Here is an 18,980-nt window from a genome sequence, read left to right as displayed (position 1 = left end):
AGTAGTATCCAAAGTGAAACATTTCAACTTTATATTGTGACAGAAAAACCAATAGTACATTTTCATTCAAGAATATCTCTTCAAATCCTTAATTATATAACCTCTTGAAATATTTCCTATCAAGACAAGACTGTACTTTGTTTTTTAGCCTTGAATTTTAGCTGTCACTTTCAACTTTATATTAAAGTATATCAATCAGAAAAAACAAATCTTATTGACAAAGTCATTGTAGAAGTAATATCAAATGAAAAAGAATAGAATGAAAGCATTACAGAATCAAATAGACTATGAACTCAACTATAGAAAATGGATAAAAACACCAATATTCAGATATTGTACATCTTTATCACTGAGCATTTGGGAATAGATAAAAGGGTCATGTGTATGATATGCCTTGTTTGAATTGATTACATGATGAAATTTTTTGTAAATATATAATAATGAACCTTTCACTTCAGAGAAATAATTGAAAAAAACCCTCAAGATATGGCTTTTCATTGAATGGGTTCAAATTTCAGATTTATGCCATAGAACAGGCCAATATTGTATAATATCATGAATGTTTGGTTTATATCCCCCAAAATTGAATAAAAAAATCATATCTATCAACAACATGAATTCATACATTTCCATTTTTTACATAAAAATCATGAGATCACAGGATACAGAACCAACGCCCACTTTTAAACAGAGGACTTATTTTATTGTATTGTTATTATTAATGAAGATGTTGATTTGTTTACAATATTGATGCTATTGATTGTGTGGGTATCGAATTTAAGGAGAGGGAGGGTAACTAACCCCATGTTGGTCTTGTATGCGTACATGGTAGCATAACCATAATAAGAAATGAAATTTTCCCTGGAAATCATGAAATCTGAACTTTTATCATTCAAGACATTTAAATCCATTAGATTCAGTTTTAATGTTACACTTACACTTCATTTATTGATATCTTGAAACCAAATAATTTGCTCTTGATATATTTCAAAAGAAAAACTCAGCTAAGGTTTGTTGTTGAGAAATTCTTACAATAAATTTAAATTATTAGTAAGATAATACTTTGATAATAGTATCATTATACCACAATTTCCGCGACGAATTCAATATATCCTGCCAATTCTACACATATTTTATGTACCATTTTTCACAATAAATAGTTATTTTTTTATAACTTACGTTTGTTTGCCCTTTATTACAATCCAGAAGATTATCTAATGAACTATATTTTTTCATTTTTCATATTGTGGAAGAAAGAAAAATTACTCCTCTACAAAAAAAAAGTATATCATTGTTTGTACAAAATTCATTATTGATATCACTCATTCAAGGCTAATCATATGATAATGAAGTATCATATATAAAGAAAGAGATAAATTGTATAAAAAATTGTGTAAGGCTGATAGACTTTCCAAATGGTCAGATTTAAAAAGAAGAAAGAAAGAAATAAAGTAGACTGATAAAAAAAAGTTAATATTATTTCAATACAATTGATAGCTACAATAAATAACCATTTATAATAAAAAAAAATGTCAAAAACTCTGGTAGGCAATACAAATTATGAATTACCAAAGTCTACTCATTTTGAGAATCATAGTACGAACATAATGAAATGTAATTTTTTTTTTATATAAATTATTTTTTATTTTATCTCTAGCATACTATCAATAAATAATAATTTAACCAACCTGTTACTTGGCAAAACAGAAAAATTATGTTTCTAATGAAAATTTTCCTATATCTGAAAAAGGCCTTTGAAACTATAGACTATACTACTAGGAACACTGACTAGTTATAGTATTGATGGTGTAGTGTATAATTAGTTTTGTAATAATAGAAAACAAAGAGTGAGGGAACGTTTCAGGTCCTCCGTTGCTCTTATTACATATTAATGTAGATTGTGAATTAACTTGTATGAAGATATAACGATGCTTGCCTGTAGCGATTCTAACCTCGAAGTGCTATTAGCAAAATGTCTAATGTTCTTAGACAGTAAAATAATTATCTGAGACTCAACAAACTATGTTTAAATTATTCAAGAACATCACACCATAGAGATTATCAATTTCTCAATCAATACTGTCTCTAATGAATTTGTCACTTGTGTCAAATATTCAGGTTTTTCAATTAGATAATAATTTATCATTTAACCAGCATGTCGAATTTATTAACAAAAAACTGTCTAACAACATCTTCTTTTTAGCGAGTCATTTCCAATCTTTCCCTTAAAACAATAATTATCGTTTATAGTATTATTACGCCTAATTTTCATTATTGTTCAACAGTCTCATGGAATTTCAATTCAAATGAATTAGCACAACCACAAAAACTTCAGAAAAGGGGAACGCGAATCATTTCAAGATGCAATCGTTATATACCAATCAAGAGTATCTGCATTTTGGTTTAATGTGGCTCAACATTGATATGCATATATGCAGGGTTAATAACACCAGTCATATAAATTATATTTTTTAATGCTTCAATAAGTTTCATAATTTGCTTATTGCAAATTATATTGTGATAGGCTGTATAATGTAGACAACAACGCCATATTTTTTTAATTACATATTAAAATCAAAGTATCACAAAGGCTTTACCTGCGAGTTAAATCTTTGGCCGCATCCTTCGACAATACACCGGAAAGGTTTCGTCCCAGCATGAGCGAGAACATGCCTCTCCAGCCACGTCCTTGAGCAAGAAGTTCTTCCATGAACTTTACAGCCTAACCACAAGCATACGTAATGCTCCTGGCTTGCTTGAGATATCACATGTTTAACCTGTAAAATATATATTATTGAATTTGAAATAATTCTTATTCATTTACATATCTTACTTATTAATTGAAGATCATTGAATCATCTATTTGATTTTCTCAAATATAAATAAAAAATGTTTTTCAAAATAATGCTTATTCATGTACATGTAGAAATCCTACTCATAAATGCATATATTGGCAAATAACTCTCAGTACTATCATGTAAAAAATTGTATTTATGATGTAGCCTATTATTTCCATGAATTAAAAAGTCTGACAGGAGCTTGAAAAATGCATCCCGGTGAATTTGAATAAAGTTGGCAAACAACTAGGCCTCACATTAGTAAACAATTTTTCACCATATTTGGTGATTCATATAGTTGGAGTTCATATAGAAAAAAAAATTTTTTCAGTTTGAATTCTTCAGGTGAAATTACCTTGCAAGCAATACGCAATACGAATTTTGGTGGTCCTCATTTTGGCATGTTGATTGAACATTTGGGTCAATCCATTTAGACAAATTTAATTTTTTTATTGAAATCCATCATGCCTATTGACCAGAACAATCTGTACCAATGTGCAATGATGACAATCATGGGAAATAGTACTATGATATTATTCAAAAAGTGGATTTGGGATACTGTTAGATCGAATTTTGGTATACCATCATAAAATTGATAGATCTTGTTCGTCTCCATAAAAATTAATTTAGATTTTCAGGATTCGTTTGCAATTACACAAAGAAGCTCCAAGGAATACATGAAAGCCACTTCTCAAAAGCCCAAGGTAATGTTAAAAGTAGCCACCTTGAAACTATCTGTTTAACAGATAAACATTCTTATTATTTTGACCCTCATTTTCTCAGTATCAAATTATTTGTGTCGTATGCGAGTTTTGTCAAAGAATATGAATATTTTGCTCGAGATTAAAGTTCCTTTATTTTGACAAAATCGAAAATTTTTATTAATAAAAGTATGTTTGTAGATCATTTTACTTGAAAATAGGTCTAGAGAATTTTCTTGCTCGACACTATGTCATAATATTGAGGTTAATATGAGAGTATCGCAAAAATAATAAATGTTTAAAAAGTCTTCTGTACCGAAGGTTGATTTTATTTGTTTCATAATGAAATAAGCTTTATTTAGATTTGAACAAACACTTTCAATATGTCTGTTTCAATTTAGACTCTCATCTAAATGAGTGCCAAGAATTTTGTATCAGAAGAGGATTGGATATTGTCAATAATGGAATGCTCATTAGGTGACATTTTTTGGTGGAATAAATTGATTACTGACTCTGAAATATTTAAAATTAGCTTAACTCTCTAGTAGCATGACCTTTTTTAATTCAACTATACACTGTTCTGCATTTTTATCAGATGTCATTATTGTTGTTTTCGGCAAACATGAACATCATCTAAATATTGTGTGGGATCTTTATATATAAAAGAAATATTAAAAGGCCAAGAAGTGAACCATATGGTATACTGTAGCTTGATCATGTGAAATACAGTTATTGCATCTTACTACCATTGTTCTATTTGTCATATATTATTTCATATAGAACAATATATTAAAATGATACTAGTTGATGAAGTCTATATATAGAGTTTATGAGTATTTTGATGATGCTCTCTGTCTCTTGATATATTTTGATGAACCCTCATTCCTATCAGACGATGCGGTCTCTTCTCTGCCAGTGTTGAGTAGCAAATGGTTCGTGCCAAACATCCTTTATAAATTATTTTCAAATTTAATTTTTTTTACTATAAAGCTGTCTCTTGCTTGTGCGAACCAAAAGTGTATAGCATTAATGAATTTTCTTCTTTTTTTTTTCTATTTATCTTGAAATGACATCAACTTATCATAGTCAACTTTTCAAATGACTTTTGAGATGGGACTAACCAGTGAAATTGCCCTCGATTTTCAATCATTTCCTTATCTCCATTTTTGAAAACTGGTATTGTACAGAAATTATGTTTTTGTGATTTAAGATATTGCTGATAATTTCGTGCTCATTATAGGCATGATTGAAGAAATTTATACTATTGTCATTTAATGCCTTACCTGCAAAAATTTTCAGAGTTTCTAAAGAGCGTTCCAAAATAGTTTGAGCTACTGGAATGATCTGATACCATTTTCTATATTTAATGTGATTGGTTCAGAATTAGTTTTGTTTTTATTAATCTTATTATTAACAAATTTTTTCTCTAAACACAATTCTGTGTTTAGAGAAAAAGTTTTTTATTTGTTAATTTCATTAACATATTTTTCTTTTCCAATTCATATTTTTGAGGAATGGTTATGGGTCCAATGAACCTTTTTCTACGAAAAATCACTCACTAGCAGTGCTAGTAGTTTGATAGGGACAAACACTGCTTAATCCTCATATAAACATATGGTAAGTTTTTAATGGAAGATGTTCCTGAAGCAAAACTAAAATTTGAAACTGTAAAGGATAACAATGTTGTGACATTAAAACGTTGGCTTGCATGCTGTAATTTAAAAGTAACTGGAAAAAATAAAGGGAATTAATAGACAGGTTAGTATACAAACTCTAGTAAAAGAGTATCGGTAGATTCAAACTGTAATAAAAGAAATTTAAAACAATTATGAGTTTCAGATTTATTTCCGAGTGAAATATGAATAAAATATAGATGGTAATGAAATAAATTTAATTAAATATAATAAATGAATATAATTTAATAAACGATTGACATTATATTTCATTCTAATCAATGGTAATTAACTGTGAGAAATTTACTATTCATTTCATGTTTAGAGCATACATATGAATATTCATTAATTTTTTGCACGGTGAAATCCACTCTCCTCGAAGCATCTAACCTCATCAATATGAGGTTTTATAAATGGTATAAAAAACACGTTTTCTTCCGGATATCGATTATCCGATGTACAATTCACAAAACAGCAAAGCTTTGTTGGCATTATCCTAGCACAAAATAATTTTTTATACAGATTTATATTTTTAAATGATAAATTAATATTACTTAAATAATTCTGTTTTACATGTGAATAGTTTATGTTTGTCCCCACTACTAGTGCTGCCTCTCGTGACATGTTTGCTGTACTATTCTCAGGAAAAAGGCTCATTCCATTTACATTCCGAAAGCAAATTATTATAGTCAGAATCCGTTAGTTGAAATAATTTCATCAAGTTAAGAAAAGTATATTTTTTTTACTGAATAGTTCTAAATCAGTTGATCCAGTTATCATGTAAAAAAAAGATTTTTCAAATGAAGATTTTCCAAAAATGATTAATTGAAGAAAAGTTCAAGCTTAACTACTAATCATTGTATAATTATCAGATAATTATAATGAGTCATGTAAAGAGATGTTGCCATATATTATATCACTAGAATTTTATGGTATTAGGAATTTTTCATACCACGTTTCTCATGATAATTTTGATATGATAATAACTGACCATGTGCAAGTACACCTCATTTCAGGCCCCCTTTTTCCAAATACATTTTCACAAAGACAATATAACATTGTATATAAAACTGTCAATACAATGAATAAAAATAATAAAAATTAAAAAGAATAGATCTAAAATGATTGAAAAATTCTACTAGTGTATAATAACAACTTTCTAACAGACATACTTTCATCATTTTTTTTTAAATTATATAATTGCTTTGAAGCCTTAACATGTTCTGGAAGATTGTTGAAAATGTTTGGACCAATGTACTCTGACCCAGAATAAGTCACTTTTGATTTTGCAATTGGCCTATCGAATTGGTCTTATTTAATCTTATTTAATGTAAAATCTGACTATACAATTTTTGAACACATACACACACATTTCAAATATATAAACTGGTGCTGAAATTAAAATATTATATTCTTTAAAATTGTGTCTACAAGAATCTCTTTGGGAAATATCAACATTATACAAATCACGCAATGTAATGAAGTTGCCCCTTCCTAGAAACAAACACCGTACCTAATTCTAGAGCCTACTAGAGCACAATAGATACCGATTAACTGAACTCCAGTCAGGTGTTGGCAATGATTATTCCATTTCAGGAATTGATCTAGAAAAAAACCTAAAAACTTGACATTACTATCATCATTTGAAAAAAAAACAACCTGTTTTTATGACTGACACAGTCAAATGCAAGGCTCAAATCACGCAGGAGTACTGCCAGACATTCACCTGCATCAGCATGTGTAACAATTTGATTTATAATTATTTTTGTTGACAAAATCCATGTTGCTTTTTGGTTGAAATAGAATGCTGATTCAAAAATGATTGAAGTCTATCCAGAAAAGCATGTTCAAACAATTAAAAAAGACCATGTAATAGGATGATGCATCTTCTCGAAGTCATGTCTCGGTTTTCAATTATAGGAATTACTTTGTTTTTTTTTCTTGGCAGCTAACAGACATGTTCAATAATATATATAGTACTCTATTACTGAATGTGCAATTCTCTCTGAATAGAAGTATTGTGGAAACTTAATTATTGAAACTCTCCTATTTATGATGGTATCAAGATTGGAGATAATCGAATATTCTCATAGAAGATATAGACCAGTGGTCAGGCAACCAAGGCCAGTCTATTACAGAAACACTTCAGGAAAACTTCAATATGACTGAAAGACAACTCACCTGTAGATGTTCTAATAAGGCCCCACTGGTTTCAAAGCGAGAACTACACTCGGCCCATCTACACTGCCCGTCAGCTGAATGCTGGGTCGACTTTCCATCCACCTTCTCATTCCGTTTGACCGGAAACCGAATCGTCTTCGGTTTCGACAGTATCGGCGACTTCTGCTGTTCTACAGTCACAGATTCACTCACACTAACTTCCAACAACTCGAAGCACTCTTTGTTCGATACTTCGCTCGATATTCCACTGTCGGAATCGGTTGGAGTGGGCGACGGATCGTCTGTCCGGAAGATCTCTTGTCGCTCCTCCGTCCGATGCGGTTCCTCAGTCCGCGAACTCTCCTCGGTTCTGCACTTGTTCTTCACATTTTCCAAAGGGGTTTCGCCCCCATTCGGAGTACTGTGATGCTTTGGTGTTAAGAAGAGGTTTGGCGTTATATTGCTTTCGTTTAACTTCGGCTTGGCCGAGAGCACTGTTGGTACGGCCGTTTCCAAGCTTAAGGCTACATTCGGTATTACGTTAGGTAGGTTCGGTGGTGTTGCACTGTTCGATAGATTGGCGGACCCGTTAAGACGCGAAGGCAGCGTGTTGACTTTGACGATAGGCACTACCGTTGCATTTAATTTGACACAATTGAAATTGTTGATGGTGGCGATCTTCTGCACCGGCTGGATCACATTCAAGCAAGGACTTCGGTTGATCATCGGCAAAGGCAGCTTATCATTAGCTATGGTCGCGAACTGCGGGACGAATATAGGAGCATCCGGCGGCTTGGTGGCCTTCGTGTGCAGATACGTATAGTTGGGAGGAAAGCTCAGCGCCGTTAGGGTCACGGTAGGCGTAAACTTGGCTATGTTGTTCAGCTGTTCGCTTATGCTCATTTTGTCCGACATGTTACTAGGGGCTGGCAGAATTTTTCTAGGAACTGTTACTGGAGCGAGTTTCTTCGGTTTCGATTGCACACCTTTGCGCGTACTGGGCGTTTTCTTCGCTTCCTTGCGGGTGTTTTGCATTTTGAGGCTGTTGAATTGTGTTTGTTGATCGACTAGGGAAACTTTTCGCTTCATCTCGGCTTGCTTGACGAAGTTGAAGAGATCTTTTTTAATACCTGTAACAGGAACAAACGTAACATTTACTAATCTAAAAAAAGTAACATTTGAGAGTTTTCAAAAGACTTGTCAAAAGGACAACTGAGGCAATATTTTCCTCATGAAGAGGAGTATTTTGATTCGACATGAAAAAGAAAGTTATTATAAAGTGACAAGAAATGTTTTTCATCATAGATATGAACTTGTGCGCTTCCAAAACAGCAAAAAGAATGAATCAGGCATTTAGCAATAATAGTGTTAATGAATGCACTGTGCGTCGGTTTGCGAAATTTTGTTCCGGAGATTTTAGCCTAGAAGATGAGCCCCGAAGTGGCCGATCTACAGTATCCAGAACGAAGATTTGAGAACCCTGGTGGGGACTGACCCATCACAAACGACGTGTGGGATGGCGGAAGAACTGGGCGTCGGCTCTCATGTGGTTTTTGATGGTTTAAAACGTATTGGAAAGGTCGGAAATTGAATGATTGACAGAAATTGTCTCATTACGAAATATATTCTTCTTTGCTTTTGTGGATCGTCAGGTGTGATGAAAAGTGGATCCTCTACGACAACAGGAGACGTTCAGGAAAGTATTTGGACACCGATGAGCCCCTTAAGCACTTCCCAAAGTGCAAAAGCCCACCAAATAAAGACCATGATTATTGTATAGCGGTCAGTAGCTGGTGTGATCCACTATAACTTTCTGCAACAGGACCAAACAGCAGAGTTCTATTGTGAGGAAATCGACAAAATGTACCGTAATTTGCGTCAGCAGCAACCAGTACTGTTCAGCAGAAGAAATCCAATCCTGCTCCACGACAACGTCCGTCCCGCATGTTTCACAAATCACAGTCCGAAAATCAAACGAATTGAGCGTTAAGAGTTCTGCCTCATCCACAATACTTCCCAGACCTCTCGCCAACCGACTACCATCTTTTCAAAATACTTGGAATTGAAAAAGGCACTTTATAAGTGAAACAAATAAACTGAATAATTATAATGAAGTCGTTACCAGACAAACTTTCAATTTTTTCAGTCCGATAATAGTTGTAAAACTGCTACCTAACCAGATTCTCAGAAATATCACACTTCTTTAATTTTTCCCTCACAGTCAAGCCGTATAAGAAAACAACAACCATAATAATATATTCAAAAGAAAATATTGACAAAGTATTAATAACCCAACTAGCAATTTTATATTTCATAGTGGTTGTGAAAACGTTTCGGAAAAACAAATTATAAAACTGAATTTATCCCAGAAATGTTTTCAATGTGTTTATAAAACAGCTATAAATATGAAATTGGCACCGTTTTATAAATCATTATAGTCTTTATCAATATTTTGTAAGGCCTTTTACAATTTAATAACAGTTTTTTAGTAATTCCAAGTGAGCTTTATAAAATATAATGCAGTCTAAAACGATAACGATAAAATAAAAAAGTGTTCTCAAAGGCGCAAGAAGTAATTTTGTTTTGGACATTATGAAAATATTATAGATATGTCACCAACTAAAAACTAACAAATCGAAACGTTGGAGCCATTTTAATAATTTCACTTTTGTACTTATAAAACTGTTACAGTCATTGTACATGTTTCAAAGATTGATATTTTAACTGCGAATGAAATTTTATTGACAAATATATAGCCTATCATTAGTAAAATTTGAGCGCGCCACTCTGCATTCAAATTTTTGTAAAAAATTATTAATTATACAAAAATTCACTCTGTCGAATTTTTAATGTTCTAGTCACAAATTAAGTTTCTTCTGAATAATATAATCATATAATATCTATATACTTTTCATCTGTAAATATAACTATATGTGCAGTAATTCATATTTTCAACTCATCATTCCGAATTGCTATAATTTTAAAATGGCGTCGTTCTATAAAATAATTTGATATCAATAGTTTTAATGTGTTTTAGCTTCACACTTTTACAGGAAAATAAGTTGATTGTAAAAACGTTTCTGTGATAATTTCGTGACTATTTTACAACGGATTTTTAATTTTATTTTATAAACGTTTCTATGACAAATTTATAAAATAATTCTATTGCTTACAACTGTATTATGTTCACGGCTCGTCTAATATAATCAATTAGCATTTTGGAAGTAATTATAAAATACCAACAAAATAAAACTGTTGCAGCACCATGAAATTATAAAACAATTTTGCTGGTTGGGAATGATCTATTTTCTGAGAAAAATAACCCCTGAAGAAAATGTGAAATCCTCATTAAAATAAATTTTTTTTTGCAACGTTGCTAGGTATATACTTTAGTAGGCCATTTTCAATAATAATTCTTCTCAAATCTTATACTGATCCTAATCTCTCGAACAGTTTATGCGGTGCATTCTATACTTCACTTGTCTTTGGCCACTTGTTACATACTTGATAGCATTTATTTCTAACATGGATTACAACAAATACTTGAATTCCGTTTTAAATCTCTTAAGGTGGATCACTGTGCACTCCTGTAACCCTAATAATAACTATAGTTATATAAACGGTAATAATGCCGACCTGTTCAAATCTTCTAGAGATGTAATGTCCAAATGAAAGAGTCTGGTAGACTGATCAGAAACACATGACTCACGAAACGAAACTAACATCATGAAACCATTTGATAAACTGATGATAATTGGGGAAACTAGGTACAGCTTTCAAAGGATTTCTGAAGGTATTAGGAGTAGTTAATGCCAGGTCTTTTCTCATTAGATTCGCAGGTATATAAACGTTGAAAGATCTGTGAATAATAAACCTTTGTTTACCTAGAAGTTTCCATATTCTTAATTTTTCTGAGAATTTGAAACCCAGGGTTGCCAAGACGGTAATGCGATACAAGGTAATTTATTTATTTACAATATTAACAGAAAATGTATAATAAATTACTACATAGTAAAAACATCTTTTTAACAAGCTTTCATTAATTTACTCTAAAAAGAGGAAAATTAAATCAAACATCAATTTGTAATATTACACAATTTATGTTATATGTATGAAGTTTTGTTTTAGAACTACTTATATCAAGATAGGGTTACAGAATGTATAATCTATTCTATACGAAGTCAATCCTAACATCTTAATAAAAGGCTAATGTACCGGGTCTGATAAATTTACTTGTGAATACCATATAAAACCTCCCACATAAAAATAATGATTATACCACGCCGCCGAAATTCGGTACATATTTAGTTTTTATGCCATTCGAGTTTACTTCCTATATACTATACAGTTCAAGTAAACGATATAGTGCCCTACCTTCCAGCAGTTCCCCTTTAATAAAATAATTAGGGAGCTAACTAATTTTGTTATTCAATAATCATTTCTGATTATATAAGAATCACAATAACTATATATATATATATATATATATATATATATATATATATATATATATATATATATATATATATAACATGCAAACATGCATGCGTACACATTCTCGAACCATCAGTCCAACCTTTCGTAACTGTGTCGTGAGTGTCATATCAAGTTTCGTCCAAATTGCCGTTGTTCTTGTCTATATTTAGTTATTTGTTCTAAGTATTTGTCACGCAATTCCACTATTCTTTTCTGCTTTCCATAACTGCTTGACCTTTGTTTATTATTTTAAATCTAAATCCTAGTTTCTTTATCCAATTCTGAAGAGTTTTGTCACAGCAGCTCACGTTATGGCCGGAAGTATTCAATTTCTTCCTTATGATTTCAATTTTAGGAATCTCATTGCTTTTGTAACAGTCGTATATTGTTTTTTTAATGATTTTATTAGATAAACATCTATAGGTTTTGGTAATTTCGCATCAAATCGCGTCTTGCGTTCATAAGGTTTGTTTTTGACTATTTTACGTACAGTTGAGAAAGGAATTTCGGTCAAATCTGATGTTACTAGTAATAGTTTTTTTCCTCGAAACCAAACTTGATATGTAGATTCTTATATACATTGAAACATACTTTCTGTGTTTCAATATTCAAATGCATCCGAATCTTATTCACTGGTATCTCTTATTCGCATTGTTCACCAGCGCTATTGGAATCACTACACAGGAAAAAGTTTGCGTTGTTATCATACTCGTTATTACTATTAGTACTTGTCCAAGGACGCCACATTTTAAACAAATAACAAAAATTTTAAGTAATTATAACTTCACCAATATCGAATTTCAACACTCAAATCGCGATCAGTTCCTGAACTGAACATTGACAACACGACTTTTCTAGCCATCCTCACATTCTTTTGGTCACCGTAACATGACTTCAAATTTGATTTTTTAACTCTTCAGCCAATCATAAAACTCGGTTAGTAAAAATTATCCAATACGAACCGCCAATTCTTCAGTCCACGTGGACTAATTCGTAGCGGCATTATTTCTTTGTATTGGTTTTTTTGGCCTTTGACTTCGCCGATAGCTTTAAGAATTACTATATCGGTTACTTCGACTATACCCATTCTTTTTTATCTGCACATTCAAATCTAGCGATTGTATAAGGTGATAAATGTATGGGTTTGATTGAATTTAAAGTTTATTTTCTTCTTTCCAGAAAATGTTACTGAGAGCTTGTTTTCAAAACCATTTTTTTACTATGACTAATTTTTTTTACAATGGATATGTTCCTCACCAAACTATCCCTAACCTTTTGCAGAGTTATAACTTTTAATAATTGGTATGGTAGCCATCTTGTGTTGTCTTTTTGATTTTTTTCCTATAAAATCAGTTAAAATATTTTTCCGTTAACCAACAGTCGAGCCCTTTCATTAGATACCCATATCATGGCGATGCATTAAAAACTAGTCCGGTATATTGAGTGAGACGATGTTATTTTTCCTATTATTTTCAGAATATTTGATACCCATATTATGAGAGTGCATAAAAAAATTAATCCGTCATCTTAGTCGGTCCGTTATATAGAATGAAGAATGACTATATAAGTCCATAAACTGGCACAAACTAATGAAAATAGAACGATATGGCTCCTTCTTCGAACAACCCTACCCACCTTTTAGTGAATAATTGTTTTTATTTTCTAAATTCACTATTAGTGAAACACCCCATGGTATTTTGGTTAATTTCATATATAATTTCGTCAGTACTTCATCAATTATTCTATAAGAACATATTTTTGTACGCCATTTTTCAACTCCGAAATCTGACAATTGAAATTTTCCAGTATGCGGAACATTGGACAGAGCTATTTCCAATTTAAGGTTAAAACTTATAATTACGATATAAAATTCACTCAGTCTAAAATATTAAGTGCCTACAGTTTATTAGTTGTGAAAAAAGTAAGTATGTGTGTATAAAAGAAATGAAATCGTAGGAACTTTTCGATAAAAAGATGTACACAGTTGAACGCTGTGAAAATCAAAAGAAATACCAACGACTCGCGTTTGTTCCGCTATCTCTCTTCGATGTACCGAGTGCAAGATATTGTAATGAATCTGAAGCCGGCCCTGACCGATGTCCCAGTCAGCAAACGCATGTCTGATCGCGAAACAGCGGGAAAGATGTGGATGGGTCCCGAAATCCGCAGAGAAATCCGGAACGTTCGTTGACGATATAAAAAGGTCGCTCTCCGTCCCGAGGAGTAGTCTGTACATAGAAAGTGAATCATGCGTTTAAAGAAAGGAATCTAATTGTGAAGATAAATTAAGCGTTAGCTACTAAGTGTTGTACATAAATTAGTTGTGATAGTGGAATATTGTTAAAAATAAATTTGATTAAGACAGTTAATTATTTAATTCGTTACAATATCATCCAAATAAGGGCTCTCGTTAATTAAATAAACGTTAACTGTTTTGTCTCCCTTTTTCACTTGTAGAAGAAAAGGATGTTACATAAGTATGTGTTCAATCGCGTATTTTGTTGATGACGCATGTGTATTATGTTATCGTCCCAACTGTATACTACAAACATACATAGAACCATTGCAAGTTGAATAAAAGTTTCAAAAATAATTTTGAAAAAATATATATTTTTTCTCATTTTGGGAATATCGATGTTCAGTAGATGCAGTGTATTCGATAACAATAACCAACTCCAAATACAACTCCCTGAAGAATAGATCGTCAAGTGCATTACTGGGCATCAAGAACTGAATATTCATATAAGACTTGAATCATTGGAACGATACCAAATGATTGCATCATAATGTTTCCTTTTTCTGCTCCATAATTAAAAACCTGAGAGAACAATGGCTCTGCAATATCGATAAAGAAACTGTGTTACAAAGGATTTGTCGTCAGCAAATATACACCCTGTTCGTCTAATAAAACTCAAATGCAAATTAGGGTCGAGAAATGATCCCTCTCACAGTGCTCATTGTAGACCCCCTAACCCAAATACAAACTTGTCATCAAAATGAGTGGGGTAGTTACCCTCTATCGAAACTAACTTCCACAAATGAATTCGCATGAAAAACAAATCTCAGATTTGCGACGAAAAATTTATAATGGAGTTAGTAACGAGGTTAGGAATTCTAAACATAGTTTAGATTATACCTGGCAACAATAAAGTTTAACGTTTCATTGCAAAATAACACTAGGTAGGAAACGACGGTAGAAAAAACTAAATGAAGCTTGGAGCTATGATTAGATCCAATTAAGACTTGGTATTTAGCTAAGTGTAAATATATCTCGAAATATATAATGAATAGGAATGAAGTTCAGTGTAGAGACAGTCACTGAAAAAAATCTTCCAAAATAATCAACAAATCATTTCTGACACAGTTGGTGCATAGCTACCTCAATGTAGACTAAAAAATATATAAAATTTCAACTCAATATCTCTATTGTTTTCTAAAATATGTAAAGTTTTCGAAAAACGCGAAATTTGACCTTCATAACAAGGTCACTAATAAAAATGACATCTGTTTTGATTATCGAATTTGTCGTGAAAAAAATTGTCACGTCACCACTTTTTTAATAGTTATCAGAGTGCTAATTTGATGTCAAATTGGCACAGCCGCCCTAGCGGCGTATTTTGAAAGCTTCTCATAACCATATTTAGAAACCATTTGAGCTGAAATTTGGTATTTTTTTAGTCTACATAAAGATGGACTATGTACCGAATTTCATCAAAATCCGAGATATCTAGTGAGGTGATTTAAAATGGACTAAATCTGCATCGAGATAGCGAAACAGATTTCTCCTAATTGAGAAAAATGAAAAAAAATTGAACTTGGTACCCATGAGAAGTTATCTTTCGATGAACAAATGCCACTTTCTTGGCATTAGTAAACTTTTACAATATGTTGTAACCCATACCATGTGTAAAGTGACAAATTCTGTTAGCGATAATTTAGATATATTTAGTTGCAAATTGTCAAATATAAAATCTCGCTTCCTAAAATAATTGTTTTGTCACCTATAATAAATAAAAAATGTGTAGTCTTTATAGTCACTTGTTTGTATAGTTTGTAGTGTTTGTAGACTTTACAGTCACTTGTTTGTGATGTATTTATTATACTCTGTTATTACCTGCTCTGTAATTGGGCTATGTCTTGTAGAGTATTGTATTACAAATAAATAAAAAAAATAAATAAATAAAATAAAATAAATGTCTCCTGATATTTTACGTTATACTCCGTTGAGCTTATATTTTATGTACCCGCTATTAAAAAGTAATCCTGAATTACAAATGTTCTGGTCTAAACCACAACCCAAAAATCATCATTTGTAATCCAGCACCAGACAGTACTGTTGCGACCCGCCAAGGTATCATCAGTAGTGCTAGGCTGAAAAAAATGCATTATTGGATTCAACTGTTTTCAGAGGACAAGCCTGAGTGACAAAAGACGATGACATCTCGCCTCACGAAGCCGCCATCTATGAAATCGACAAAAGATTCAATCTACGAATATAAAAGATGAACAAGACTCCTCAAGGGGAGTCCGTTACAAGGCCAAGCTTCAACATCTACCGCCGAACGTAGATTCTACAGTATCAGACCTTCATAGTAGATAATTTAATGATAACTAAAAATATAATTTATTTAAGTAACACTTTGTGAGATTTTCACTGGGCAGTTTATAAAACCGCAACACGTGTTTCGCTATACAATAGCTTTTTCAAGCGTCAGTATGAAATGAAGCTATTGTACGCTTGAGGAAGCTATTGTATAGAGAAACACCTGTTGCGGTTTTGTAAACCATCCAGTGAAAATCTCACAATAAAGTAATACTTGAATAAGTTATGGATTTTCATCAAGTATTCCATTACATAAAAAAAATTATCAATTTTATCGTAGCTTCTGTTAGTACCCGATTTATTTCATTTTGTATATAATGTGTAAACATTATGATTTCCATGCCAAATTTTTAGGAAAATATGACCTTTACGAACTTCTTTTGAGAAATTTATAATAAAAAAAAATATAGCTAATTAAAACTCAATTAATACAGTTTATTGTATGATTATCACTTCAAAGGGTTTTACAAAAAATGCGACACATGTTTTGCTATACAATAGCTTCATCAAGCGTAAACAGTTTACGTTTGAGGAAGCTATTGTATAGCGAAACACGTGTCGCGGTTTTTGTAAAACCCTTTATAGTGAAAATCATACAATAAACTGTATCGATTAGTTTTAATCTGGATTTTGATCAAGTATCAGCCAGTTCTATTCAATTGTTATAACTAATTTTTCGTTATATCGATAGTTCTGAAAAAATGTTTTATTAAACCATTCTCCTCAAATTAAAAATTAGATCAAGTATCCAAATATACGAAATTTACCTAAATCATTGCCTTTTCAAAAAGAAAAAGCCATTATCTGCAATACATTATATAATTGACTAGAATGTTTATATTGAAAAATAAAATTACCTTTCGATTTGACTTCCGATTTGAAATACTCCGTTATCTTCCCTTGCTGCAGTTTCGCCGCCTCGCACTTCCTAACCTTGAGGTAATTAACCGGACTAGCTGAGGATGGAACGATCTTGACGAAATGTTGCGGACGCGCCTTCGAGGCGCTCAGGCATATCGGCGTTTGTTTCTTTTTGAGGGCGACAGATTTTTCCCGGATGTTGGCCCTCTTGCAAGGGGGTTCCTCTGAGAGTTCGATCCGATCGCATAACACGGGGGGTTCTTCTACGGGGCGTTTGCAGAATGCAGTGTCTTTCGGGTGAGTGGCGGCTCTGTCTTGCGGGGCGGCCCGCTTGCAGGAGGGGGCCTCGTCGGCGGTCCACGGCCAAGGGGGATGATGTGCAGTTGGCGTGGGGGGCATCTTAGCTGGTTGCGGGCCGGAGTCCTCGGAATGACTCGACGCTGTGCTGAAGGGAGACCGGGTTCGGTGATGTCGCTCGAAGCAGTACTGCTGGCGCTGCAGTCTGTACAACTCAGTACTGCCACACCACTGGAAAAAAATGTCGAGTTATAGTTTCAATTTTCTATTTTTTTAACTGAATTGGTTTCATAGGAAAACAATCCAAACAATCCAATAGACCACATTTCACTTGACTAAAGAGGAGGCTTTTGTTGTAAGAAACCCTATTTCGATGACAAATGTAAAAAGTTCAATTCTAGCGCCATTTTCAGAAATTTCAAACTTTCATTTTTAAGTTAACCGTAATTCTACGACTTTGTCGAACATTAGATTAAATATGAATAGGTAGCCCCAACTTCATAACATAAAACGGCTCCTGTTTTTGAGGTAAAATGCGGTCTATTGACTTGTAAATGTATCGAGAAAAATCAGCGTAAAATTGGTGGCAAATCAATATAGTTTAAATTTATAAACATGCCATATGAAGGAGTTGATTTTGCCTTAGCAAAATTCATCAATTATTTATTTTCAATCGCCATTAAATTTTCACTGTCCACACAGACGACGGGCGATAATTTAAATGTTAATGAGATTACTCCCACTTCTAAATGCATTTTTTTCAAATAAAAAAACTGACCCTGAAAAAAATTGTTGGAAATTTCAATTTGTTTTTCGAATCTTATGCACTATGTCTGCTATAATGGTAAGCTCCGACTAAATAGGTCAGTAGAGTAGAGGTAGGTGAAAAATTATTGCAAACCATAAAGGTATAATCAAAACACCTAGAATTTGATTTGAAATCAAACTTTTCCTAGTAAAATCATTAAACTATCACAAACAAAAACCATACAGTTTGATAGTTGACATTTCTTAATGGAAAATGATAGACGAATTCTCAGAAATATTCTAAATCATTAATCATATTATCATGATACGCTAAATGATAATCGAGGTCATAATAGTTAAGCTGGCCGTTTTTGTATCAATATAAACCTTCCAGGGCCGTATCTTTGGACAGCAAAGGGGGCAAATACACAGCCAAGAAATAGATAAAAACAGAAAAAAGGACTTCAAACACATTATTGTGTTACTGGGAATTTATTGAAAAAAACATTTATAAAGGCCTTGATTTGAGACGTATAAAATTGACAAAGTATCCCCAGGAATACGTCACAGACTATTCCTATCAACTCCTTTTCGTTTTTTTCCAAATTGAAGAATCAAGATTGTG

General features: G+C 32.5%; 1 protein-coding gene across 1 annotated transcript in view; it reads right to left on the bottom strand.

Moving 5' to 3' along the window:
• Nucleotides 1-18,980, bottom strand: part of jing (AE binding protein 2 jing) — a 450,866-nt gene that overhangs the window by 7,967 nt on the left and 423,919 nt on the right. The window contains 4 exon segments of the mRNA XM_074181515.1: nt 2,598-2,777; nt 7,393-8,501; nt 17,308-17,766; nt 17,769-17,839. Of these exon segments, the coding sequence (XP_074037616.1) occupies nt 2,598-2,777; nt 7,393-8,501; nt 17,308-17,766; nt 17,769-17,839 (1,819 nt within the window).

This window comes from Leptinotarsa decemlineata, unplaced genomic scaffold (genome assembly GCF_025532065.1).
Source record: "Leptinotarsa decemlineata unplaced genomic scaffold, Ldec_3_MD MMD2_tig00026314_RagTag_RagTag, whole genome shotgun sequence".
Lineage (NCBI taxonomy): Eukaryota > Metazoa > Arthropoda > Insecta > Coleoptera > Chrysomelidae > Leptinotarsa > Leptinotarsa decemlineata.
This window is presented reverse-complemented; position numbering and strand designations above follow the sequence as displayed.